Source organism: Trichosurus vulpecula, chromosome 9 (assembly GCF_011100635.1).
Source record: "Trichosurus vulpecula isolate mTriVul1 chromosome 9, mTriVul1.pri, whole genome shotgun sequence".
Classification (NCBI taxonomy): Eukaryota; Metazoa; Chordata; class Mammalia; order Diprotodontia; family Phalangeridae; genus Trichosurus; species Trichosurus vulpecula.
The window spans coordinates 180,522,976-180,549,687 of NC_050581.1; the positions used below are offsets into that span (position 1 = coordinate 180,522,976).

Below are 26,712 nucleotides of genomic sequence, written 5' to 3' on the forward strand. Positions count from 1 at the left end.
AAGATACTTGAAAATAGATATCTTAAATGGACCTCTTATGCCTTCTCTTTAGACCATATATCCCCATATCCATCAACACTCATCCTCATATAATATGGACAAGAAGACCCAGCACAATCTGAGTTTCCCTCCTCTGCATGTTCCCCAGCCTATGATGCCCAAAACAGATGACAATATCCAGATATGGCCATTTCATTGTCCTTTATGCCACAATAGTTTCCCATGACATTCATATAAAAACAGTTTGGTCAGCAATTCCCTAGTCGATAAACAATCACTTTGTTTCTACTTTTTTTCCTACTCTAAAGAGTATTGCTATAAATCCATTTTCATATGTAAGACCTTTGTTCCATCATTGACTTCATTAAGGTATATGCTTAGCTGTAGGATCGCTAGATCAAAAGATGTGAATGATTTGGTAACTTTTCTTATTCCATACCAATTTTTTTTTCCAGAATGGTTGTACCAATTAGCCATTCATTTCACCTTCCAACATGAACTATTATTTTTTTATCGTCTTTGCCAGTTTGATCAGCCAAAAAAAATTAAGAATCTGTTCTCATTAATATTCTTCCTCATCCCACAGTAGATGCAGGCACCCATATTGGAGATGAGTAATGAATTCTGGGTGTAATTTGTTCTCTTGTTTTTCTTTTCCCTTCATAGGTTGTGATCATGGAAGTTCAAGGCCTAAAGTCCTTGGCCCCCAATCGTATTGTGTATTGCACGATGGAGGTAGAAGGAGGAGAAAAACTACAGACAGACCAAGCTGAAGCTTCCAAGCCAACGTAAGTTGTGGCTGCCCTTCTGGTGTGCTCTGGGGATAATAGGTTATTTCCTAGGTGGGCTATGGTGGGCTGCAATGCCAGCCTCTACACATCAGGTCTTCTAAGGAATCTTTACTACCCCCATAGTCATTTTCAAAGATAATTTTTGGCTACATCATTTTTCATCTGGAAGCTATGGACAAGATGTCTCTGCTTAAAAGGCAGAGAAGACTAAGTAGGAAAGTCAGCAGCAACACTGTCAGCAGCCCTATAAGGAAGGGCATCTCTTTACAAATGGAATACTTCTCTTAACCATGTTAGGAACTGCTCGGTGCCACTTTCTTTCCTGAATTTAGTCACAAAAGTGACACTTTTAACTTTAAATTGTAGATGTTGAATGTACAACTTAAATTTACAATTGGAATTGTTGAATAACATGTGACTATAGCAACATAAGGAATATGGGTAAGGCATTTTCCTCTATATGCTCCCTGCAAAGACATAAATCAATGTGTCAGTCCACCAACAAGCATTTAAGAGTTTGATATATGCCAGTCACTGAGTTCAGGACTGGGGATACAAAGAAAGGCAAAAACACCCTAAAGGAGCTGCTATTTTAATGGGGGAGACAACTTATAAATAGCTAGGTACTGCAAGATACTTCTCATTTAGTAATGGTGGCCTCCCTGCTCTTCCTTGTACACAATACTCCAACTTCCTACTCTGAGAATTTTTGCTGTGCCTAGAATTCTCTCCCTCTTTGCCTCTGCTTTCTGACTTCCCTGGCCACATTCTACAAGGAGCCTTTCCTGGTCTTCCTCATATTAGTACCTTACCACTAAGACTCCAGCTTACTTTGTGTATATTTCATTTATTCATTGTTTTGTGCATGCTGTTTCCTCCCATTAGAGCATGGACTCCTTGAGACCAGGGACTGTTTTTGCCTTTCTTTGTATTCCGAGCTTAGTAGGATGCCTCCCACATAGCAGGCACTTAATCCTTTTTTATTTTACTTGTTGATGAAACTGATGGAAATCTTAGGAGAGAAGGCACTAGCAGCAAGAAGGACTGGGAAAGGCTTCCAACACAGAAGATAGGATTTGAACAGAGTCTTCAAGAAAGCCAGGGAGGTTAGGAAGTGAAGACAAGGGGGAAGGGCATCACAATAATATGGGAACAGCCACTGAAAATGCACAGGTACTTATGGTTTGAAGGTTTGAAACTCTGGGAAAAATACATTTGTTTTAGGACATTAATTTAACCATATCTTAAGCACATGTTATGTGGTGAAGAGTCATAGGTGTTGTAGATTCAAAGACAAGGTGAAAAATGGTCACCATCCTCAACATTCTACTGGTAAGAGACCTAACATTTAGAAAGGTAATGAAAAGATGAGATGGCATGCACAACTAAGGGATCGATCCATCAACAAGAATGTGTTTAAGTATTTACTATTTGCCAGGCACTGTGCTAAGATCTGGGGAACTATTGCCAAAAGGAAGAAGGCAAAGGTTTGCTATGGGAAGCAACACCAGAGTTGAGCCTTGAAGGAATCTAAGGATTCTAAGATGTGAAGAGGGAAAATATTCCAGGAACCATGTATAGCCTCTGTAAAGACATAGAGGCAAGTGGGGGAAAGGTTGCTTTAGGGAGCATCAAATAAGCCAGTTATTCTGAAACATAATTACATGAAAAGGAATCATAAACTAAGACCACAAAAGTAGAATGAAACAAGACTCTGAAGGGCTCTAAAGGTGAAACTGAGAAGCACATTTTTTTCCTAAAGGCAATAGGGACTCATCAAAGATGTTTGAGTAAGGTAGTGATGTGTTCAGAATGGGATTTTAACAAGATTATTTTAGCAGCCATGCGGAAGATGGATCTGACATAGGAGAAACAAGAAGAAGAAAGGAGGCTTGCAATAGTCCAAGAGAAAGTTGACGAGGGATTGAATTAAGGTGGTGGCTGTGTCAGTGGAGAGAGGCTATAGATAGTAGAATTCCTAGACTTTGAAGGTTCTTAAAAGAGGTCATCTAGTCCATCCATGTCTCTGCTTAAGAACTCCAGTTACCTTACTCACTATTACAATATAATGAGAATTTTATAAGGGTTAAACTTGAACCCTGTTTCAAAGTTATCATTCAATTTGGGAGAACATGAGTAACTGCATGCTTAAGCAGGAATGGCTTGGACAAAGCGCTTGATGTCTATCCTACTTCAAGAAAGTACTGGGACATTGTAATCCATCAGAAGTTTATTTGAAGGAGTAAGCCAAGTCTTACTTAATGAGTCAAATTAATGAGTAATTAAATGGAGAAATGAAATGTAGTTTTTGCTATTTGTTCACACATTTTCAAGTCGCTCTCATGCTATTGCGGCTTCAAATTATCGAGTAGTTGTTTCATTTTTTTTCTCCCAGTCACAAATTCCCCATTCCTTGGACAAGAATGGCACATTCTGGCAGATTTTCTTGTTTTCATGGTATGTTGCAGCTACATATTTGGAGGAGGGGAAAAATATTTGGTTCCCATAGAGGTCAACTCATTTAACTAAGAGCCCTGAAAAGGAAGGAGGAAGAGAAAGAAGGAGGAAGAATAAAAGGAAGAAGTGGATAAGAAAGAGGAAGAAGGGAAAGAAGTAAGAAGATGAGAAGGAAGAAGAGGTAGAAGAAGGTAGGAGTGGAAAGAGAATAAGAGGAAAAGAAGAGGAAAAGAAGGGGGAAGAAGAAAACAAGGGGAATAGAAAAGGAGAGAAAGGGGAAAAAAGAAAAAGGAGGGGAAGAGGAAGAAGGGGAAGAGGAGTACAGGAAGAAGGGGAGGAGACTATTGTAACATTTATGGAGCTATCTAATATTTGTGAGGTACTTTACCTATAGTATCTCATTTGGTGCCAAGAATAAAAGTAGTTTCCAGTTTGGTCATTTAGTTCCAATTAGTGTGAATAATGTGTTCACACTTTTATAGCATTTTATACAGCTTGAACAAATGGAGAGGGGAGTGGAGGTTGGGAGAGGGGATCTTTGTCTCTCAGCCAAATTGGAGCTGCCACCAGTCTATCAATCAGTGAGGTGCTAATTGTTGGTTATTTTCATGTGTCCATGTGCCAAGACTCCTTTACTCTGTATTGTTATTCTCCCCTCCTTCTCTACCTCCTCCTCCTTCATTAGCCAACACTGGATCCCAAAACATATTTTCTTACCTTTTTGTCTCAGTGTGATACTTCCCTGAGAGCGCTATTGTGAAGAAGGTGCCTCATTTCATTTACCACCCCAAATAGAGCAGTCATCTGCCAGTCCTTAGGCAAACGCTGGTCTGAAGAAGGTAAATCCCCACCTAGGGAGCTATGAGGCGAGTCCTGAATTGGGGAAAGGGGGAAAAAGGAGGTAGGGCTACATCAAACAAGTATAAGCCACCCTGGCACAGAGTTCCTTGTCAAAATCCAAGGCATTGAGACAGAAGAAAAATCAAATGGCTGGAAAAAGGTTATATGGGAGGCCATGTTTTCCAAGTCATTGCCTTAGGAACTGGCATTTCTTAATGTAGTGAATTTTGAACCTTTAATTGCTGTGGAGTTGGATTTCCTCTTACTGCTTCTACAATTACATGTTTCAGTCTTGCAGTGTAAAAGGAAAGCATTTTATGAACCTGAAAGTGCTGGACCAGTGAATAATTGTCAGTGGGGGATAAATAAGCTAAACATTGGATGTAGAATCAGAAAGACTCGAGTTGGAGCCCTTTTCTCTGACACTTGCCAGCTGGGAGATAATAGGCCAGTCACCTCACTCTTGGGTGGGGCTCAGTTACCAACTAAATTTCAAAATGATGCCATCTGATAAAGTATATTTTCTTAGGTAATTCGACTACTTTAAGGCAGGCAGCATGGTATAATGTATATGACTCTAGACTTAGAATCATAAAGACATGGGTTCAAATCCTGCCTCAGATGCTTACAAGCCTTGTGAAACTGGGCAAGTGACTTAACCTCTGGGAGCTTCAAGCAACCCTCTAGGACATGTCTATTTACTTAAGGATAGTGTAGGGAGCCATAGGGAGAGTTTTATCATTGACAGAGTCACAGGTTCTTGATGTACTCATGTATTATCTCTAAGAAAAGCTATAAAGGACTTTTGGCTGCCTGATGGGAAAATATAAGGAATGAATCAATGTTCTTGCCAACATATAGAAAAAGAACGAGTGATATACATATGGATTCAGTGATACACAAACACAAAATATTACACCCCTTCACACACAATTCATTCCAGTCAACACTGGCCTTCCAGCTTTTCCCTATACAAAACACTACACGTCCTTCCTCTGTGACTTTGTCCAGGCTGTGCCTCCCTCCTGTCTCTAAGAATCCTAGTCTAGGTTTAAGCATGGCTCAGCTGCTGATTCCTACATGAGATCTTTCCTGAGTCCCCTTATCGTTAATGCTGTAAACCACTTCTTTCACCTCAGAAGAATGCAAGGTTTTTAATACAGGGCCTCTCTTGTTTTTGTTCCTGTATTAATGAACCAATCACCAAGTATTTATGAATCACTTACTATGTGCAAAGAAGCAGCATGTCTTAGTGGAATCAAGGAGGATCTGGGTTCAGACATGCCTCTGATGTATGAGGAACTGTGTGATCATGGGCAAGTAATATAAGTATTCAGTGCTTTAGACAACTCTTTAAGACCATAAGTTTCTAAGATGGTGCCATACTACATTAGTAGAGGAAATGTCCTCACCTGGGAGTTCATTCTAGCAATAAAATTAGAGTTCTTATCCCTATGTGTGAGATTTTGTGCTTGGTTCAGGGGTACAAAGACAAAGGGGACTTATGGCCAGAGAGTGGTGTAAAGTGCCACACATTGTTGGCACTTAATAAATGTTTGTTGTTTTTTTTTAATTTAGAGGTTCCTCTTGCACCTTGTTTAGCATAAATAGCCAGACATCTCAAGAGCAACCAAGATATGCTTGAGGATGTCCAGCCTTGATGTGGTGAAGGTCTAGCCTCCAGCAATGACTAAGGAGATGGAAAAGGATGGAAGTGCAGGTGCTATAGAGAAAGAATGAGCAGTAACTAATAAAAGATACAGGAGCCCAAAGGGAGAGAAGTATTTGGAGTCTCTCCAAATACTTGAGAACCAGAAGGATGATACATTTTTTGATTATGGGGAAGTCTATCCGGGGTGCTTTATAGGCTGAGTTCAGTAATCTAAACATTCCATGAACATCTGAAACTACAGTTCAATGTAAAGATGCCCCATGGACCACTGGAGATGGGAGTCTAGAGAGAGGATATGAGGTCAAAGCTGGAGATACTCATTTGAAATCCATCTTAGGATGGGAGGGACTTAAAATCTTTGGCTTTGGTTTGAGGTTGACCTTTCTAGTTGAGAGAGAGATGGAGAAGAACAGAAGACTTAGATATGAGTCTTTGGGGGATGAATCATCTTGTACAGCCAACACACCATCGTACACAAAATACATGAAATTGAACAGAGGATGCAATTCACTTCTTTATCAAACACAAGGTCATGAAGCTTCCATTTCCTGGAGGGTATATGTCTGATACTTGTATTTTCCTCAGTGGACCTGTAGAGTATCTCAAGGTCCCAGATATCCTTTGAATGAGAAATGCTAGAGGAAATAAGAAAATAAACATCTGAATAATTCTGATAAGAGAAAAGCATACTTGAGTGAGTGTGCCATTTTGTGCTGACTTAATGGAAGCTATTTTATACTGTAATGAAGTCCATGGTGCCACCTGGCATTTTGTTATTTAACAAGTTCGTTACATCCTGATGGACTATGGGTTTCCTAAAATATGAGTTTCATTATTATGGTGAATTAAAAAATATGGTCAAACTTCCTTCTGTCATACTCCAAGGAAATGAGAAAATAAAGTGCACCAAATGGAAAGTGTTGCCTTCAGGCCTTCAACTTTTTCAATGACAATCTTATAAGTTAAGTAATTTCCAGGAAACTAGAGTAACTCCAACATCTTTTTTGCATGAATTAAATATTACATTCATATCGGGCAGGGAGCAATTTATCATTTCCTTTTTATAAACAGAAATGGAGGGATGGACATATTAGGTAACACAGAAAGAATCCTATATCATCAGTCCCAAAGACAGGAAAAGAAATTGGGTGTCCTGACTCCCCATGCAATGTCCTCTACCTTACCTCATACCTCCTTCCTCACTTCTTCAGTTAGATTTTGTAGAAGTGATCTAATCAGATCATTTCACATCGTGGCCTCAGTCTCCCCATCTGTTATTTATATGATCTGCATAGTTGCTTCCTGTTCAAGAATTCCATGTTATTTTATTACATTTCCCCAAACTGTCTTGTTCCTTCATGCATATAACCCTAGTAACTGACAATAATAATAACCAACAGAAAATCTTGTCAAGTTTATGGAGATAGGGAATTTTTTCACGTATTTGTAATGGAATGAGCTCATGGGCTCTAAGTTCTAAGGACCTCAGTTAAAATACCAGTTCTGACATTAAATACCTTGTGGCCTTGGGCCTCAGTTTACTCATCTATAAAGTAAGGAGATTGGAAAATATGGCCTCGAAAGTCCATTCTAGCTCTATAGCTATGATACTATCACTAGGGTCTCTCCCAGCTCTGAGATTCTCCAGTTCTCGTATTCATATATGAATTTCTTTTCTTTAAAAACAAATTTTGATGCCTTTTACCTTCATAGCATAGCACCTCCCACAAACTGAATTCTTACAACAAAGAAAAATAAGTCAGTAAAAAAACTCAGTGCTGTGACCATAGCTGGCAAAATATACACCATTCTGCCCTAGTGGCCCCTGCTTTAATGAATGTATTCCACTCAAGTGGATTATTATAGACTTAATATGAGACATCAATGCAACCAATGAACCTTAATCTGCAACTACGTACCTTTGGGTAAGTGATTTTTTTACACAGACACTCAAAACATCCTAAATTTTTAGGAGGAGATAGATTTCATTGTCTGAGTGGAAGCTAAGTAGTGTAACGGATGGCACACCAGGCCTGGATTCAGGATGACTTGACTTCAAATGTGGCCTCAGACCCTTAATAGATGTGTGGCTGTGGGCAAGTCACTTCACTTTTGTCTGTGTCAGTTTCTTCACCTGTAAAATGGACATCATAATAGCACTGACCTCACATGATTGTTGTGAGGATCAAATGTGACCATACTTGACAAGTGATTCACAAATCTCACTGCTGTTGTTCAGTTATTTCAGTCATTTCCAACTCTTCGTGGCCCCATCTGGGGTTTTCTTGGCAAAGATACTGGACTCGTTTGTTTTTTGTCTTCTCCAGCTCATTTTACAGATGAGGAAACTGAGACAAACAGGTTTTAGTGACTCACCCAGGGTTATACAGCTAATAAGTGTTTGAGGCTGGATTTGAACTCAGGTCTTCCTGACTCCAGGCCCAGCATTCTATCCCCTGTGCCACCTAGCTACAAAGACTACAAATTGTAAAGTGCTATATAAATGCTAGGCATCATCATCCATTCTCTAGGACTTCAGTTGTTTTTTCAGCCTCTTTTCAATGATCTTTTCCTTGGCATAGTTATCACTGTGGATATTTTCTTTTAGTTCTACTTTTAGTCCCTAAAATTCTTCCCATGGCTCACTGAACTCTTTATATTTGTCCTTTCTTTCTAAACAGCCTAATTCCATTCATTCACATTCCATAGTCTTTTCAACCGTTTCCTAGTCAATGAGCTCCTATAGTGTTTCCACTGCTTGGCTCCCACAAAGCATCTTGCTCTTAATATTTTGAGCTGTATTGGACCTTTGTTTCTTTGAGGCATGTGCTCAAGAGTAGGATTGTTGGGCCAAAGGGTATGGGCACTTTAGTTACTTGTAATCACTCAATAAAAAATATTTATTAAGTACTGTTAATGTACCAGCAGCTGTTCTAAATGCTAGAGACATAAACAAAAGAGAAAGACAGCCACTCATCTAAAGGATAAGAATACATGCACATAGCAGATATATTCAAGACACATGCAGAGTAGATGGAAGGTACCCTAATAGAGGAAGGAATAAGGGTGGGAAGGGTGGACTGAGAATGGACTCCTGCCAAAGATGAAGCATGAATTGAGCCCTGAAGGAAGCCAGGGATTCTAAGAAGTAGAAATGGGGAGGAGCAGCATTCCAGGCACAAGGGGCAGCCAATGCAAAGGCTAGAAATAGGAAATGGAGGGTCAAGTGTGAGGAACAGCAAACAGGCTAGTAGAGATGTACCATAACGTATATAGAAAGGAGTGTTGTATGAGGAAACTAGAAAGATAAGAATGGGCCACATTTTCAAGAACTTTAAACACCGAACAGAGGAATTTTCTTACCTAATTGACATTCACTACTTGGAGAAGAAAATGGTTTAATTTTAAAGGAAAACCTCTGGGGTGTCTTGAAATGTGTGGGGTTAAATGACACAAATAGGTCAGGAGCACTGTGTCCATTTTCTCCTCTCTGGGAAAGGAATGTAAGGACAGAGGCAAAATTGGGACCATTCCAGGAGTGGAGGAGGAGACTGATCAAAAATGCAGGGCGAGTCCAAAGTGACCTACATGAACGACAGTGTCAACTGCCTGTGAATGAGAGTGTGCCTTCCAAGGGATCAGCCTCCTGGCTGCCGTGGGATTCTGCTCCAGGCCCAAGTTCAGGGTCCAATATTCGGTGCAATGGAGCTGCTTATAAAGTCATAACTGGAAGCCAGTGGAAACTTGGGCATGATTTCAATCGCTTTTGCTCCAGAAGAAAATGTCTATCTTCCCTTTTAAATAGAGGCAGGCAGCCATCATAAATTAATTGAAAATGCCAAACCTCAAAGACTGACCCCACACACACACACAATCCAATTTTCCTGAGCCTTCACAAGCTGTGAATTACTGGAAGAAGCCAAATCACTGCAATGGGTTTATATGTTCTGAGCCCAGCACATAGCATTCAGAGGTTCAAGCATTAATTCTACGACTTGTATGAGTGTGTGTGCATGAGAGGGAGAGAGACAGAGAGAGACAGAGACAGAGAGACAGAGAGAAGAGGAGAGGAGAGGAGAGAAATGAAAGAAGAAAGGGAGGAAGGAAAGGAGGGAGGGGAGAAGGAAGGAAGGAAAGGAGAAAGAAAAAGACAGAGAGACAGAGAGAGAGAGAGAGAGAGAGAGAGAGAGAGAGAGAGAGAGAGAGAGTTTATTTCTATGTCTTTGCACAGGATAAATGGTAGAGTAGCCACCCACAAGACTACATGTGTGAGCCAAGCCATGGAGGGTGGCCCTGAGCAAGCAATTGCGTGGCAATGTCGATTGTGTTTGGATCCCATCATGATCCTTCCAGCAGCTCTGCCTCTTATTATGTACGTGACTTTGGACAAGTCACAACATTTCTCAGCACAATAGCATCTTCATCCCACAATGCCTGGCACATAGGAAGCCATTAAGAAATGTTCTCTCATTCTCTATCCATCTGTAAAATGAGGGAGTTGGAGCCTTCTATGGTCCTTTCTAACTTCAGCTCCCTGATGCTCTGGATACCTCACTTAGATCGTTTTGTGGGATTTGCCTTATTATCCCCTTCACATTATTTTTTTGGAATTGAATCAAAGACAGCAAGGGTAAGACTAAAGAACACTGGGCTTGTGTTTCAGTCTTGACTTACTATGTGACCTTGGGCAAGTCATAGGCAGTCAGGTAGCATAGTAGATAAAGTGCTGGACCTGGAGGAAGACAGGAGTTGATTTCCTTCCTCAGATGCTTGCTTGCTCTGTGACCCTGAGCAAGTCATTTAACCTCTCTCCAACTTAATTTATTTATCTGTAAAATGGGGATAAGAATAGCACTTATCTTACAGGGTTAATTTGAGTATCAACTAGGATAACATATGCCAAGCACTTTGCCAAACTGTAAAGTGCTAAGAAAGTTAGCTAATATTCCTTCATCCCTCCAGGCCTTGGTTTCCTCAGTTCTAAAATAAAGAGGTTTAAAGTAGATAGTGTCCAAAATCCCTTCCAGCTCTGATCTTTGAGACTGTCATTTGTATGCATCCTCCTGAAAGGAGCCCGATAACCAGGCCCTTCCAACTTGCCTAGTCCAAGCCTGGTCCTTGGAGCTGAACAAAATAGTCCAAATGCCAAGATATTCTACAGTGGCAGAAAGTCCTGTGGAGGAGGTTGGACCCAACATGGACCCCAAAGAATGGGGAGAATCAGGATAAGTATGTCCTTCTTTGTCCACCAGCACATCACCTGAATGACCTCCTTCCATCCAATTCAGCACCCTCATCATTCATCCTGGACTGCCACAGGACACCACTAACTATGGAAATCACCAGACTGATGGTTTCAAAGAAACCTGGGAAGACTTATATGAACTGATGCAGAGTGAAGTTAGCAGAACCAGGAGAGCAATTTAGACACTGACTACCACATTAAAAAGAAAAACAATTTTGAAAGGCTTAAGAACTCTGATCAACATAATGCCCAACCACAAATCCAGAGGACCAAAGATAAAGAATGCTACCTATCCATCTCTTGCCAAAATGGTGATGGACTCAAGATGCAGAATAAAAACTACCTTTTTTGACAAGTCCAATATGGGAATTGTGTTGGTTGACTACATATTTAATGTAAAAATTTGATTTTTTTTTCTTTTTCAATTGGGGAGGGTTGGATAAAATTAAAAAAAAAAATAAATGCTTATTCATTGAAAAAAATAAAATAAGATGAAATATACATTTAAAAAGAAAAGAAAAGATTCATGAAAATACCCTCTGGAGTATTGATTTTTCAAAGCTCTCTTCCAAGATATAATAGTCCTTTGAATATGTCATGGCCCTTTATTTAGTCCTGAAGAATGATTCTGAGATACATTTCCCATGTTCCTCAGCTTCTTTCCTGTTTTCCAGTAGATCCCTTGCAGTGTGACATGGTGCCTATTGTTCAAAGGAGAAACAGCAACACTATGGAAACAAACAAACAAAATATTAATCCAAGCTTCAGTTGTTTTAGCAAATGATGCCAAATATCTGGCTATTTGAAAACCTCTGAGTGTTTTTTTTGCTTAGTCTTCATCCAATTATTCTTTTCAAATCAGGTAGACATAAACAGCAAGAGAAGAAATGACATATTTATTCAGTAAATATTTAGTAAGTACCTACAGGGTGCCCAGGCAATGAGCCAGGTCCTGGAAACACAGACAAAAAGTCTTTGACCTCAGGGAATTTACATTCTTGCAGGGAAGAAGGAAGAAGGAATAACATATACACAGAAAATAAAATATAAGCAGATACAAGGGTATATGTCTATCTAGGGTAGGTGTACTAGAACCTGGGGACAGGGAGGCAGTTGAGGAAAGGAAGGTGTCCTGCAAAAGGTGGCACTGGTGCTGAGCTTTGAAGAAAGCTGAGTCCCAAGAGGGAGAGATGAAGAGAGAAGGCATTCTAAGCATGGGAGATGGCATGTGAAGAGGTACAGAGAAGGGACTTGGGATTTTGTTTACAGAGAACAGTAAGTGGTCCTTTTCAGCAAGAATTCAGGAATATGAATTTGGTAGCTGTGAAATGGGCATGTTGGAAAAAGAAGCGACTGGAAGTTAGGAAGCTAATTAGAAGGCTACTACAATAATCCTACAATAGGGCAACTAGGCAGTGCAGTGGTTAGAGTCCCAGGCCTGGAGTTAGGAAGACTTGTCTTCATGAGTTCAAATGTGGCCTCAGACACTTAATAACTGTGTGACCCTGGGCGATTCACTTAACCCATTTGCCTCAGTTTCCTCATCTGTAAAATGAGCTGGAGAAGGAAACGGCAAACCACTCCAGTATATTTGCCAAGAAAACCTTAAATGGGATCATGAAGAGTCAGACATGATGGAACAACAACACAATAGTCCAAGCTAAAGTGAAGAGATGCAGTATTCTTATAGAAATGGTAGCCATGAAAACAGACAGAAAGGAATGAATTCCAAATGTACTGTGGACACAGAGATGACACTTGTGAGTGGTGTTTGGGAGACACGGACTTCATGAAACAAAGAAAAAGAAAAGTCCATGAAAAGTTCAATTCCTACCATCTACCTCTTATCCCTGCAATATGCAATACCCAACAGGCACTTACTAATGTTTGCTGAATGCATAGTAAACTAAAACCAAAAATAAGTCCCATAGGAGCAGGAGACCAGCCCCAATTGCACATGAAGGACAGGGGAGAGGGAAGAGTTGAGGATGACTCCCGGCTTGCAGACTTTCTCCAGGGAGCCTTTCTCAGCCCTTTTTCATTTGAGTGCCCTCCTCTGTTTATTATTTCCTATTTATTCTGTACATAGCTTGCTTTGTACACATATGTTTGCTTGTTGTCACCCCCATTAGATGGTGAGCTCTTTGCCGACAGGGACTCTCTTTTACCTCTTTTTGTATCCTTGGGGTAGTAAAGGCAGCACAGCATAAAAGATAAGGCATTGGACTCTGGATTCAAATCCTGCCTCAGACACTTAGTAACTGTGGGACCTGAGACAATTTTGCCTCAGTTTCCACATCAGTGAAATGAGGGAATTGAACTTGGTCTCTAAGGGGTCTTCTAGTTTTCAGTCTCTGATCCCATGCTTACTCATGCATAGTGAGTAAGACATGGATGACAATCTATCAAGTTATATAATTAAATACTAGTTAATATTTTTATTATTATGCAATAAAAGAAAATGAGTTATGCAGGAGGAGGAGCAAGAAAGAACAGTGTCACAAAAATAATCGTACCTCATATGTGGGCAGTGTCTGAAGGTTTGCCAAGTGCCTTCCATGCATATTATTGCCTCCTCACCTCTTCACCACAGCCCTGTAAAGTAGGTGTTGTCATTATCACCATCTTACAAATGAGGAAACTGAGGCTTAGAGGGGACAAATGACATGATCAGGATCATACAGCCAGTCATCCTCTGAGACCGGATTTCAATTCAGGGGCTCCTGACTCCCGATCCAGTGCTCTGCCACTGCCAAGCTGCCCTGACAAAGAAAAGGAGAAACAGAAAAGAAAGCACCTAGGAGGAGATGGTGGCCAATAGTGTCAAATGATGCAGGCAGGTCAAGAGGTATAAGGACTGAGAAAATCCATCAGAGTCGGTGACCTGGGGCCTCCTTCCTACCTTCTCACCCTGGAAGATCCCTCCTCACCTGTGGCCCCTTCCTCTGACTGGTTAATTCCTCCTGGGACCTCCAATTTAAGAAAAGTACCAAAGCCAACCATGTCCACTCCTTCATGCCTCTCTGGGCTCCACTTCTGATTCTCCAAACTTCTTTCTCCACCAGGTATCTCTATGACTCTGCCTCTCTTTGTCTCTCTCTCTCACTCTCTCTGTTTCTGTTTCTATCTGTCTGTCTCTGTCTCTGTCCCTCTGTCTCTCTCTTCCTCTGTGTGTCTCTGTCTCTGTGTCTCTGTCTGTCTGTCTGTCTGTCTGTCTCTCTCTCTCTCTCTATCTCTCCGTCTCTCTCTGTCTCTCTCTGTCTCTCTCTCTGTGTCTCTGTCTCTGTCTCTCTCTCTCTCTCTCTCTCTCTCTCTCTCTCTCTCTCTTATACACACACACACACACACACACACACACACACACATACCAGCTTCCTTTTGTGTTTTTCTCCATTAGAATATAAACTCCTTGAAGGCAGGGACTATCTTTTTCCTTATACCTGTTTGCTTAACTTGTTGACTACCCAAGCTCTTTTCCCCTTCAGGTGGAATTCACTTTATCTTGAAGTCACCATAGCATCACAAATTTAGATCTGGAAGAGACTTTGCAGTTAATCAAGCCCCACTTCCTCAAGGTACTGATGAGGAACTGGGTCCTGGAGAATTTAAGTGACTTGTCCAGGGTGACTCAGCTCATAAGTGCCTGAGGCAGCCAATGCATTCAGGTTTGCCTGAATTCCAAATCTTGCACTGTCCATTGCATCATACTGAGTGGGCAGGGAGAGCATTAGTGTTCCTGAAGCCAAATGCAATAAGGTAGCTGAGATTTAAGAAAAACATATGTATGAGCTAACATGCTCCATCGCTCTTTTCCTTTTTTGAGCGGGACACCCCTCACTCTGGGAATTTACATTTAAGTGACAAGTCTGTACTTACTATAGGAAAATGCATTTGTTTCTTCTTGCAGTGCCCTGCCTATAATAGACACTGAATAAATGCTGACTAATTGTTCTCCAGTCCAGAAACATAAGGAGCTGTGTAAGGAGGTCGACAAAGCTTCGATATAATCAGAGAACCTAATAATCCTTAGGCCTTTGCGTCCCCAGTGCTAGCATAACACCTGGTCCCTGTTGTTGTTGTTAAGTTGTTTTTCAGTTGTGTCTGACTCTTCCTGTCCCCATTTGGGGTTTTCTTGGCAGAGATACTGAAGTAGTTTGCCAGTTCCTTCTCCAGCTCATTTTACAGATGAGGAAACTGAGGCAAACAGGGTTAAGTGACTTGCCCAGGGTCCCACAGCTAGTGAGTGTCTGAGGCCACATTTGAATTCTTGACTCCAGGCCCAGCACTGTATGCACCATGCCCCATAGCTGCCCCCCGCCCATAGTAAGTACTCAATAAAAGTTGTCACTCAGTCAACAAGCATTTCTTTCATTAATTTCTTTTATTTATTTAGGTTCTTACAATGGGACAGGCACTGCGCTAAACAGTGGAGAGAAAAGGGCAGAAACGAGTCAGATTCAAGAAGTTTACTTTCTAAAGGATTTTTTGATTTGTTGTTTTATCACTTGATTAATGACTTTGAAAATCCTGTTATTCAGAAGGTAATGAAGACATGTTAAGAAAATAATTAAGATCATTCCCTACGTTCCAACAGCTCAGTCACCAAAAGAACAAACTACAAAATGGGCTGGGGAGGGGTGGAGAGGGACACAAGCCAGCCCCCATGTATGTGCGGGAGAGTCCATACGTTTTTGGTTTGGTTTTGATCTTATGAGAAGGAAAGGCAAGTGATTGGTGTCCTTCGCTGCTCTTCCCAGCACAGTATAATTGAGCTGTAATATAAATATTTGATGACTTTGATCAGAAAAGAACTCAGTGCTCTTGGGCATATTTGTGTATAACCATGATGTTTTTAGCTTGTTTTTAACCTGCTGGGTCCAACAAAGCTAAGTCATTTTCTGTAGCCAAATACAGCTCCAGTGTCTGGAGCCTGCGGAATGTTGCTTTGAGATCTTTGGGGCTATCTGGGACGGAGAGGTAAAGCCCAAACAGGTCAGTCATGTTATAAGCCCGGAACTGCTCTAGTCCCTGGGAAGGAGCCCTTCTGGACTGAAGATTCTGGGGCAAAATGACGGTCTTCCTAGAACCTCAATGATCTGCTCCAGGGTAGGACTTAACTGTTGGTCTTTGCTGCTGAGTAAGAGGAGAGGTATTAGATAGATGCAGTGTGGCACCAGGAAAGGCACACTGAATTGGAGTCAGGACTTGAGGATTAAGCCTTAAGTGTGACTTTGGTTAAAATTTGTTTTTAATTTCTCTGCTCCTCAGTCCTTTCATCTGTAAAGTGAAGAGGGGGGTAGACTAAATGGCCTTTGAGGTCTTTTCCAGCATTGATCCTATGACACCATCCTCTGGAAAGAAGAAGAGGAAGAAGAGGAAGAGGAAGGAGAAAGAGGAGGAAGAAGAGAAGAAGGAGGAGAAAGAGAAGGAAGAGGAGATGAAGGAGGAGGAGGAGATGAAGAAGAAGATTTAAAAGCATCAACAAAATGTTAAAGTTCTTTAAAGAAATAAAAGCAAATACTTGCCATTGAGAGTTAATGTAGGAGAAAGGACAGGATTTGAAATTAAATATTCTAGATGTAAATCTCATCTTGGTTCACTTGCAAGCTATGTGGGTCTTGACAATGTCCCTTCACTTCTCTGGGCCTCGGTATACTCATCTGTAAAATGAAAGAATTGGACTAGATGGCCTATTAAGGAATGAAGCAAGTATTTGTTAAGTGCTAAATGTGTGCCAAGAACTTTACAAATATGTTTTCCTTTGATTCTCTCAACAACCCTAGGAGGTAGGTGCTGTATTATCCCCATTTCGTAGAAGGGGATGCTGAGGTAAACAATTTAAGTGACTTGCCCAGGGTAACACAGCTAGTAAGTATCTGATGTCACATTTGAACTCAGATCTTTCTGACTCTGAGACCAATAACCTATTCCCGGCACCAAAAAGCAGCCTGTGAGGTTCCTTTCTACTTTAAATCTATGATCCTTTGATTCCTGGACAACTGCTTTTAGCATAGGAAATGTAGACTGTGGTATAATATTGGATTGATGTCACTGAGAGTCAAGAATAAGTGTGGTAGAGGAGACAGCAGCATATGGAATCAGTTATCACGCTGAGAGATGTCTGCCATACATCCCCAGCTGCTCGGCCTTGGAAGGAAGGAAGGAAGGAAGGAAGGAAGGAAGGAAGGAAGGAAGGAAGGAAAGAAGGAAGGAAAGAAGGACTGGAGGGGAGGAAGGAGAAAGAAAGGAAGGAGGAAGGAAGGGAGGAGGGAGGGAGGAAGGGAGGGAGGTTGGAGAGAGAAAGAGAGGGAGGGAGAAAGGAAGGCAGGCAGGAAGGAAGTAGGAAATAAGCATTTATTAACACCTGCTGTGTTCTGGGCACTATACCAAGGACTTTATAAATACTATCTCATTTGATCCCCACAATTTTACAGTTGAGGAAACTGAGGAAAATTAACATTAAATGACTTTCCCAGGGTCACACAGTTAACAAGTGTCTAATATCCAATCAGAACTCAGGTTTTCCTGATTCCAAGCCAGGACTCTCTATCCACAACATCCCTGAGCTATCTCATAAGAGGCAATATAGTAGAAAGGGAAGATAAGGGTGAATTCTGGGCAGTGAGACAATCAAAACCAGGAACATTCTGGTTTTCCAATATATAGAAACCAAGAATCAGAGGAAGCTAGAAGCAGGGGTTGGTGTCCAGTGGCTCCCACCCCCAAGCAGACCAAGTGGCCCCAAAATGAGCGGGACAATGGAGCAGCTGTGGCAAGCTGGGCTCAAAGAGGCCTGAATGACCAGGACTCCCTCTGTAGCAAAGTCTGCCACCTGCTGGCCACACGATCTGGGGTCTAAATGGCCAGCTGCCAGCACACTGATAGCTGAGCTCTCCTTTCAGCAGAGCTCATCGTGGCTTATTAGGACAGGCCCCTGCTTGCCACCTATCACTTAACAAAGATCTGAGGCACTTTTCCAATTTGTCAGCTGCAGCTCCTGGGCTCTGTTACCTGACCTTGAACAAGTTTAGGTTTTTTTGTAAGCCTGCTGTTCCTTGAAAATTACCTTGTGGGTAATGAATGTACATCTGGGAATTGAGCCAGCCAGGTTCTCTAGCTGTATCTCCACCCCAACCCCCAACCCCCAACAAAGGATTAATCTATTCTTTGCAGCGCTAGCAAATCTTTTCCTTCTGCACCTCAGTTTCTTACATTCTGAAAAAGAGACTCCTCCTTAATCAATGTGCATCTTTGCCTCCAAACTAAAGCAAATTTAGCATGGATTCCTTCCATTGAGATTCCATTTGTTGTGTGGTTTATCCAAGGGTGGGTGGCCTTGTTCTTGGGGGAAAAAATCACTTTTTCTCCAATTGGGAAAGCATTTCTGTAAAAGGCTTGCATAAAGTAAGCTAAAACAAGCAGATCCTACTGAGTGAAGAAGCTCTTCCCAGTAGGGGTTTGAATTCTTTCAGGAGGGCAACTTCAATGGAACTGGAATAAGTAAAAAGATTTTATCACAAGGGATAGTGTATCCAAGACTCTCTTGTCAGGCCAACAGTGCTGGAGAGTGTATCCTTTATGCACTTAGAAACTACTGGAAATTGTTTCCTTGTTTCAAAAAGAAACATTGTCTCCCTTTTCAGCTTCCTTTCAAGTGTTGTCTCCCACAGTAAAATATAAACTCCTTGGGGACAAGGGCTGTCTCTCTTTCTACTTATAATTATATCCCCAGCACTTTAGTACAGTGCCTGGCACATAGAAAGTGCTTAATAAAGCCTGGTGACTAACAACTTAAGAATAATTGTCATTTGCTTGGCACTTAACAGTTCAGGAAGCACTGCGCAGTTTGCCAAGCACTTTCCTCACAAAACCCTGTGAGGCAGGTAATGAAAATATTATTAAACCCATTTTACAGACAAGGGAGTTGATGCCAGAGAAGTGAAATTAACTTCCCCACAGTCATATAGCTAACAAGTAGGATTGCTGAGCTTGGAATCTAGACTTTGGATTGAGTCCTTACTCTGCCTTTCACTAATTTTGTGACCTTAGGCAAATCACCTCGTATGAGCTGCCATTTATACATTGCTTTCAAATCCTATAACCTGGTCTTATTGACCCATTTTAAAGATGAAAAATGGAGGCTGAGAGCTAAAGCATGATCCAAAGACGTTTTTCTGCCTTTGGGTCCAGCACCTTACCCACTCTCCACATTCCCTCTCAGTCTGATTACCATCTGTGAAATAAAGGTATTTGACTAGGTTAGAAAGTCTTAATATTTTTTGTGTGTCATAGCCCTCTGGCAGTCTGATGAGGCCTGTGATCTCCTCCTCAGAATAATGTTTTCTTGCCTCATTTAACAATTGAAGGAAATACTGAATTTCTTTTTGAGGTTGGTAAAAAATGAATAAACGAAATTGTGGGTTTTTTTTTTCTCCCATCCAAGTTCACAAACCTCCCTGAAATCTACGTACAACTACTTTGGGTGTGGGGCAAGGGGCTGTCAACACCAGGTTAAGAACCTCCAATCTACTTCGTTTCTAAAGCTTCTTTCTTCAGTCAATCAACAAGCATTTATTTAGCTGATGTTGTGGGCCAAGTACTGTGCTGGGTACTAGTACACCTAGCCAGAGAAAAAAAAAATAGTCCCTGCCCTGAAAGAGTTTACATTCTACGCGTGAGACAATATATATGTATATGCAGAGTATATATGTACACACACACACACACACACAATAAATGCAAAGTAGTCTGGGAACAAAAGTCACCAGAAGCTGGAAGGGGGTGGGGGGATCAGGAAAGGATTCATGTCAAAGGTGGTATTGGGCTGCATCTTAAAGAAAACAAAGGCTTTAATAGATGGAGATGAGAAGCAGTGAATTCCAGGCTTAGAAGATAGCCAGTCTTAGGGTCCAGAAAAGGGAAATGGAGAGTCATGTGTGACGAACACGAAAGTCATTTTGGCTAGTTTGTAATGGGTAAGGAGGAAAGTAATATATCATAAGACTGGAAAAGTCAATTGAGGTCGATTATGAAGAGTTAAGATGTCAAACAACAATCTGCATTTGATCCTACAAGCCATAAGGAGCCTTAGGGGTTTATTGAGTACAAGGTCTAAGAGATCTACACATTAAGAAATCATTTTGGCAGCTGTATGGAGGATGGATTGAGAAGGGGAGACACTGGAAGAAAGAAGACCAGTTAGAAGGTTATAACAATAGTTCAGGTGCCTGGTGAGGTGGGAAGGGTTTGAACCTGGTTGGTGTCATTGTCAGTAGGGAGAAGGGGCTAAATGTCAGAGACATGGAAGTAGAAATAATAAAAATTTGGTAACTGGTTAGATAAGTGAAGTGAGAGAGGGCAATACCGAAGACAGCACGAAGGTATCGAGACCAAAAGTATGGTGGTGCTGCCCTCACCACAAACAGGATAACTTTCAAGAGAGATTTGTTTTGGGGTTTTTTTTGGAGGGTGGGGACAAGATAATGACTTTTGTTTTGGATATATTGAGTTAGAAATGACTTTGGGACACCCACTGAAATGTTAAATAGACAGTTAATGATACAGGACTGAAGTTCAAGTTATATTGAATTGGTTCCATAGATGTGGGTGTAGAGATCGTAATTAACAACATGGAAGCAATGATGTCATCAACTAAGAGAAGAGAGAGAGAGGAGATGGCCCAGGATGGTGGTGAACTCCACTAACAGTTATAGAAAGTATTACACATGATGGTCCAGCAAAGCAGACAAAGCAGGAGTGACCAGACAGGAAGGGGAGGACCCAGAAGAAAATCAAGACAGTATCCAGAAGGAGAGGGTGATCAGAATTCCAGAGGCTGCTTAGAGGCCTGTAAGGATGAGCGTTGAGAAAAGCCCATGAAATAAGACGTTACAAAAATTAGTAATTTCAGAGAGAGCAGCTTGAGTTGAGTGATGAAGTCGGAAGCCAGATTGCAGAAGATGGAAAGTTATTGAGTGGAGAGGAAACAGAGCTAACAAGTGGTTGGTAGCTTCTTTCAGAGGTCTGACTGTGAGAAGGAGGAGAGATATATAAAAGGCTATCTCTGCCATTCTGTGACTCAGTCTATCTTGTCTCCAAGTATAAACTTCTTCTCTTCTGCCAGTAGGAGTACACAAAATAGCAGAGCTGTATCAAGTCTTAGATCAAAATTCCTAGAAAATGAAAAAGAAACAAACCTTTGTCCCTAAGACCAAATGGGCCCCCTCCTCTAGAGGGGAGGTAGGGAGTTCTCCCTCCTTGAGATTTCCAAGCAGAGACTGGACAACCATTTGTGAATGGGTTCAACTAATAGACCACAGATGTTTCATCCAACTCTCAAACTAGGTGATTCTGTGATCATAATGGGAGGTAGGAGGAAAGAGCTCAGCAGACTAGAGCAGGACTGCTCCATCCCCAATAACCTTACCCCAAACCACACTTTCCCAGAGACCACCAGGATCTCTTCTCTACATTTTATCTAACAACCTGCAGGCATTGTTATCTGTCCTGTCCCAGTACCCTAAGGTTCATCCATCTTTTCCATCCATCCTGCAGCTGAATACACCCACATGCGCACACACACTTGTATGCATATATGTATATGTATAATGTGTATACACATCTGCATACATACACATATATACATATTTGTATATAGATATAGACATCTAGTCTTCTCCAAATATAGTATATGCTCCTTGAAAATAGGGACTGTCTCACTTTTCTGTTTGTATCCCCCAAAGCTTAGCACAGTACTTGGCACATAGTAAATGTTCACTAGATGCTTTTCCATTTCATTCCAAGTTTTCATGGGGAAAGCTATAATGTGAGTATAATTCCTTTGTAGGAACTTTGTAATTATTTCTCAACATCCAAGAGCAAAATGAGCCAGTCTGGTAGTAGAATTTTCTATTCCGAGAGAGAGAGAGAGAGAGAGAGTGACAGGGAGAGAGAGGGGGAAGGACAGGGGGAGAGAGAGAGAGAGAGAGAGAGAGAGAGAGAGAGAGAGAGAGAGAGAGAGAGAGAGAGAAGAGGAAAAGATTATGTTTGTGTGAACTTTATGTGAAAGCCATCACAGAACATCTTATAATACAGGTTAGAACCATGTGGCTCAGTGACGAGAGTAGTGCTGGACATAGTCAGGAAGACTTGTCTTGCAATCCTGCCTTGGACACTTACTAGCTATGTGACCCTGGACAAGTCACTTAGCTTCTCAGGTTCTCAGTCTCCTAATGGGTAAAATGAGGGTAATAGGAGTCCTTACCTCACAGCATAGTGAGGATCAGAAGAGGCAATCTATGTAGAGTACATGGCAAACCCTAAAGCTTTATATAATATGGATTATTAATAATAGTAACTAGCAAAACGTAGCCAGTCATCAAATTTCCTACCTGCCAGATGAGCATTTCTCAAGGCGCCTCCAGAAGGGTAAGGATGGGAGATTCCATCTCGAAAGATGTATTTAGGATTTGGAGAAAACATATTTTCTTTCTTTTCCATTTTTCCTCCACTCCAAGAAAATATCAGAAGACAGATTGATTGTTAGGACAGATGACTTTAAGGTTCCAAGTGCTGTCATTAGCCCCATTTGCTGGTAATGATAATATCTCAAAGTCACAAGTGAGCCAGCTTGGGATTGTGGGTAGAGTACTCGGTTTTTCTCCTGCCCCAGATGCTTACTAGCTGTGTGACCCTGGGTGATTCACCTCTCTGACCCTCTGGCAACTCCCTGAGGTGGCTGTACCAGACAGGTTGTAATCTTCACTGGCTTGGCGAGATCCTTCATTCATAGGATGATGAGATCATAGATTTACAGCTAGAAGGGACCTTAGAGGTCACATAAGTCAGTCTCTCTTTTTGCAAATGAGGAAACTGAGGCCCAGGGAAGGCCCATCATGCTTGTATTTCTGCCATCCTTAGGCTTTTTAAGTGCTTTCTTTTCAACACCCAGTGAAGAGGGTAATGCAGGAAGTGTGATTACTGTTTTATGGAAGGGGAAACTGAGGCATGAAGAGGCCAAATGACTTACCCATGGTCCCAAATGTAGTAAGTCACAGAATTAAGCAATAGACCAAGGTCTTTTGCCTCTGAGCCCTGCTAAAACACACTGCCTTGTGATACTCTAACATGGACCAACTATTCTTCAGACATTTAAGAAAGTAAGTGTGTTAGAAATTGTTTAACATAGTAGATGCTGTAAAATAGAAAGGTAGGTAGTGGAGCTGAATCTGCAACTCTTTGTTGCCAGGGTTACTTTACATACAAGAAGTCTTCTGTGTACGCTGCACCACAAGTAGGAAATAAGTAGGAAAAGTGGCCAATTGTAGACAATGAGTAGGACAGTGTAGCCAGATGGACACGATACCTCTAGGAAGGGCCCTAGACCAGGCATTTAGCCACCAAATGACTAGTGATTTTCACATACAACTGAATTGACTGCTTGCTATTTGTCATTGTAATAGATACTCTCCAAGGTGTCCAAGTGCTATCACATACATTGAACATTAACAACTAGCATGGGAAAGAGAGGATAAGCCTGAGAGGCAGCATGGCAGAGTGTGATCTATTTGGAATTCGAACCCTGTCTCAGACACTTAGCACTTGTCACTTCATCTTTTGGAGCTCAGTTTCCTCATCTACAGTGAGGGGTTGTACTTGATGGCATCTGAGCCCCCTCCTTCTCTCAGGCCCCAATTTTCTCAATGAAGAAACATACCCTGAGAAGTCAAAGGACTTGTCCACAGTCACACAGTCAATAAGTATCAGAGGTGACATTCGAAACCAGGTCTCTCCTGAATCAAAGTCCAGTGCTCTGGCCACACTCACCCTTCCACAGATGATTATTTCCTATTCACTAAGTGATTTCTGGAAGCCGCTCACATCTGCCTGATACTCAATCCAAACAAGAGACCAGCTACTTTTTAAAAAAATGTCTTCATAAGGAAACCATTTCCAGAGGAAAATTGAAATGTGTGGACATACCAATTAGGTGCATGGAAAGTGAGGGGGAGCATGGATGCTGACCTTGGAAATGCCAGCAGTGTGGACCAATAGCCTGGATGATTCAGATGAAAGAATCCACTTGGCCTCCTGAATCAACTGACTGTTGGTCTGCATTAGCTGAAGTCAACGGAAAATGGCCAGTGCCCCCCTACACCTAAGCACCTGAACATTGGCATCAGAGAAGACTGTGCACAGGACCTTCAACAGCATGAAAACCACATCAGATGATCCGTGATTGATGTTGGTGGGTGGCATGGACTCTGATTCTCAGGCTCACCTGTTCCCCTGGGACTTTCCCATCTGGATTTTGAAATGGCACGACCAAGGGTGAATAGATTTCTAGAACTCGAGATCTCAGATGCTGACAAGGAAACAAATCCAACTTCTACATGTTGCTTTTCATGACTCAAGATTGACCAATATTCTTGACCTGGACTTCCTAGCTTGAGAAGTAGATGGTTGAATGATTAGATAAGTCCATACTTTAATGGATGCAGCTCATATAGTGAAGAAAAATTCAATTCACCAAACATTTGTTAAAGGCTTGCTCTGTGTGTGTATGTGTACACATGTAAGGAAATACACTGGGGACTTAATATAAAGAGATAAAAAGTGAAACCGTACTGTAAGCTCTTTGAGCTTACAATCTATTAAGTGTGATGTAACACACACACACGCGCGCGCATACACAAACACGAGGATGATATACACTTTTGTTTCAAAGACCTGGGTAAGTCCAGAATTATAGCTAAAAATTACTTTGAATTTATTTTGAGTATATTTGGTATATGATCACTTACGTGTGTATATTTTATTTCCCCTAATAAAAAGGAAGCTTCTTGAGCTCAGGGACTATTTCATTTATGTCTTTGTATTCTCTGCCCCTAGTAGTGTGCCTAGCACACAGTAGGTGTTTGATCAGCATTTGTTGATTGATTAATTCTAAACATACATCTCATCTGCCCTAAACTCCCTGAAGCACAGCATTGTTTTATTTTTGTCTCCATATTTGTCTCTTCAGTACAATGCTAGGTACTCAGTAACTACTGCTCGTCACTAGTCAACAAGCAATTATTAAGCATCTGCTATGTGCGAAGCACTGGGTTAAGGCTGGGTGGATACAAAGAAAAGTAGAAAAAAAATCCATTCTCTCAAAGAGACTGAAATATAATGAATTGATTGATTGACTAAAAAGTATGGAATTTCTCTTGCTGTGTTGACCAGCCTTAGGATGATGCATTACTTTGACAGTAGCCAAATAAGCTTGTAATTCATTAATCACAAATGGCGTCATATATTTTTAAATGATGTACCACCTCATTTTTAATTGACTTCCTGAGAGTAGGAGGCAGAAGGGGGTGGGAGGAAATCTCCATCATGGATGCTGTTTATGCAAGTAATGGCTAGAATTGTTTGCTTGGTATAACTGAGGTGAATTGTATTGCTCAATTCAACCAAATACAACAGGCCTACAGGGATTAAGGACTTACTGTGTCCTTCATGCAATGTGGGTGCACACACACACACACACAAATAAGTCATTATCTTGGTTTATTTGTATAGCCATGGAGTCCATATTTGTGTAACTTTAAGGCTCCAGATTTTAATCCTTACCTTTAGCAAACAGGCCATTAAAAAGGATTTATTTGTTTTAACGAATGAGAACCCACAGTTTGCCATGTGGATTTAAAGAACAATTTAAATTTAGGTTTAATTCCATAGACAGGGCATCAGTGAAATTTGCAAAGCTAAAGAAAACCAAGGTGCTAGAAAAGTAAAGGGAGAGATTTATGCCCCTCCCCTTAAAATTGTAATTTAAAGCAAAGTATTTCAATTATGCAAGATGATTAGATTAAGCAGAAGACTTGCCTATTTTATCATTTAGAACATTCCAGTCAATGTTTGACAACATGTTCCATTAAGATACACACACACACACACACATGTGCGCGCACACACACATGCACTTGCTGGAAAGAAAACAAGTTTTAACATGGAACATGGATTCTGGCCTTTATGATTCTGTCTAAAATCCTCATTTACACATATCCATGCTGAACCATTATCCAAGCACCTGTTCCAGATGTGGGTTTGTAATTCAATAAGAAAATTCATCCAGTGGCATGGTTGTCTTCCCTTCCTTCTCTCCCCGCCCCCACCGCAAACACCTCTACACTTTTGAAATTGGCTGCGGTGGATAAACGTTTATTGAATAAATTTGGTGTTAAATAAATATTTATTGAATAAATATTGCTTAATTATTCATCAAGGCAGCATAACATAACGGATAGACAGCTGGCCTCAAAGCTAAGAAGACCTGAGTTTAAGTCTTGTCTCTGACACATGTACAGGTTATGTGATTCTCAACAAGCAACTTTAACCTTTCAGCGTCCCTAGGTGACTCTGGAAGACTATTTTGCAGAGAAGGTCCTAACCTGCATTGACAGAAGGTTTCCTCAAATGGGAGTTCCTTATAGTTGGGAAAGCCTAGGTTTAGTCCAAATCCTGAATTATTGATCATCTCTCTCCAGTTCCTCTCTAACACTTGCTCTAGTTTGTTCTTATCTTCTTGGATAGCCATAAGAGGCCATCCAAAGTCCTTTTTTGCCCCTTTGTTGACAGTTTACTCAGGCTATACAAGCAAAGACAAATGACCAGTGATAAGATGACCTTGGTCTATAGGCTTAGTGTAACCAGATTGAGCT

General features: G+C 41.2%; 1 protein-coding gene across 1 annotated transcript in view; it reads left to right on the top strand.

Moving 5' to 3' along the window:
- CADPS (calcium dependent secretion activator) overlaps positions 1-26,712 on the top strand; it is a 575,524-nt gene that overhangs the window by 255,672 nt on the left and 293,140 nt on the right. Inside the window, exon 7 of the mRNA XM_036738381.1 lies at positions 667-788. Coding sequence (XP_036594276.1) covers positions 667-788 — 122 coding nt within the window. The remainder of the gene's footprint in view (positions 1-666; positions 789-26,712) is intronic.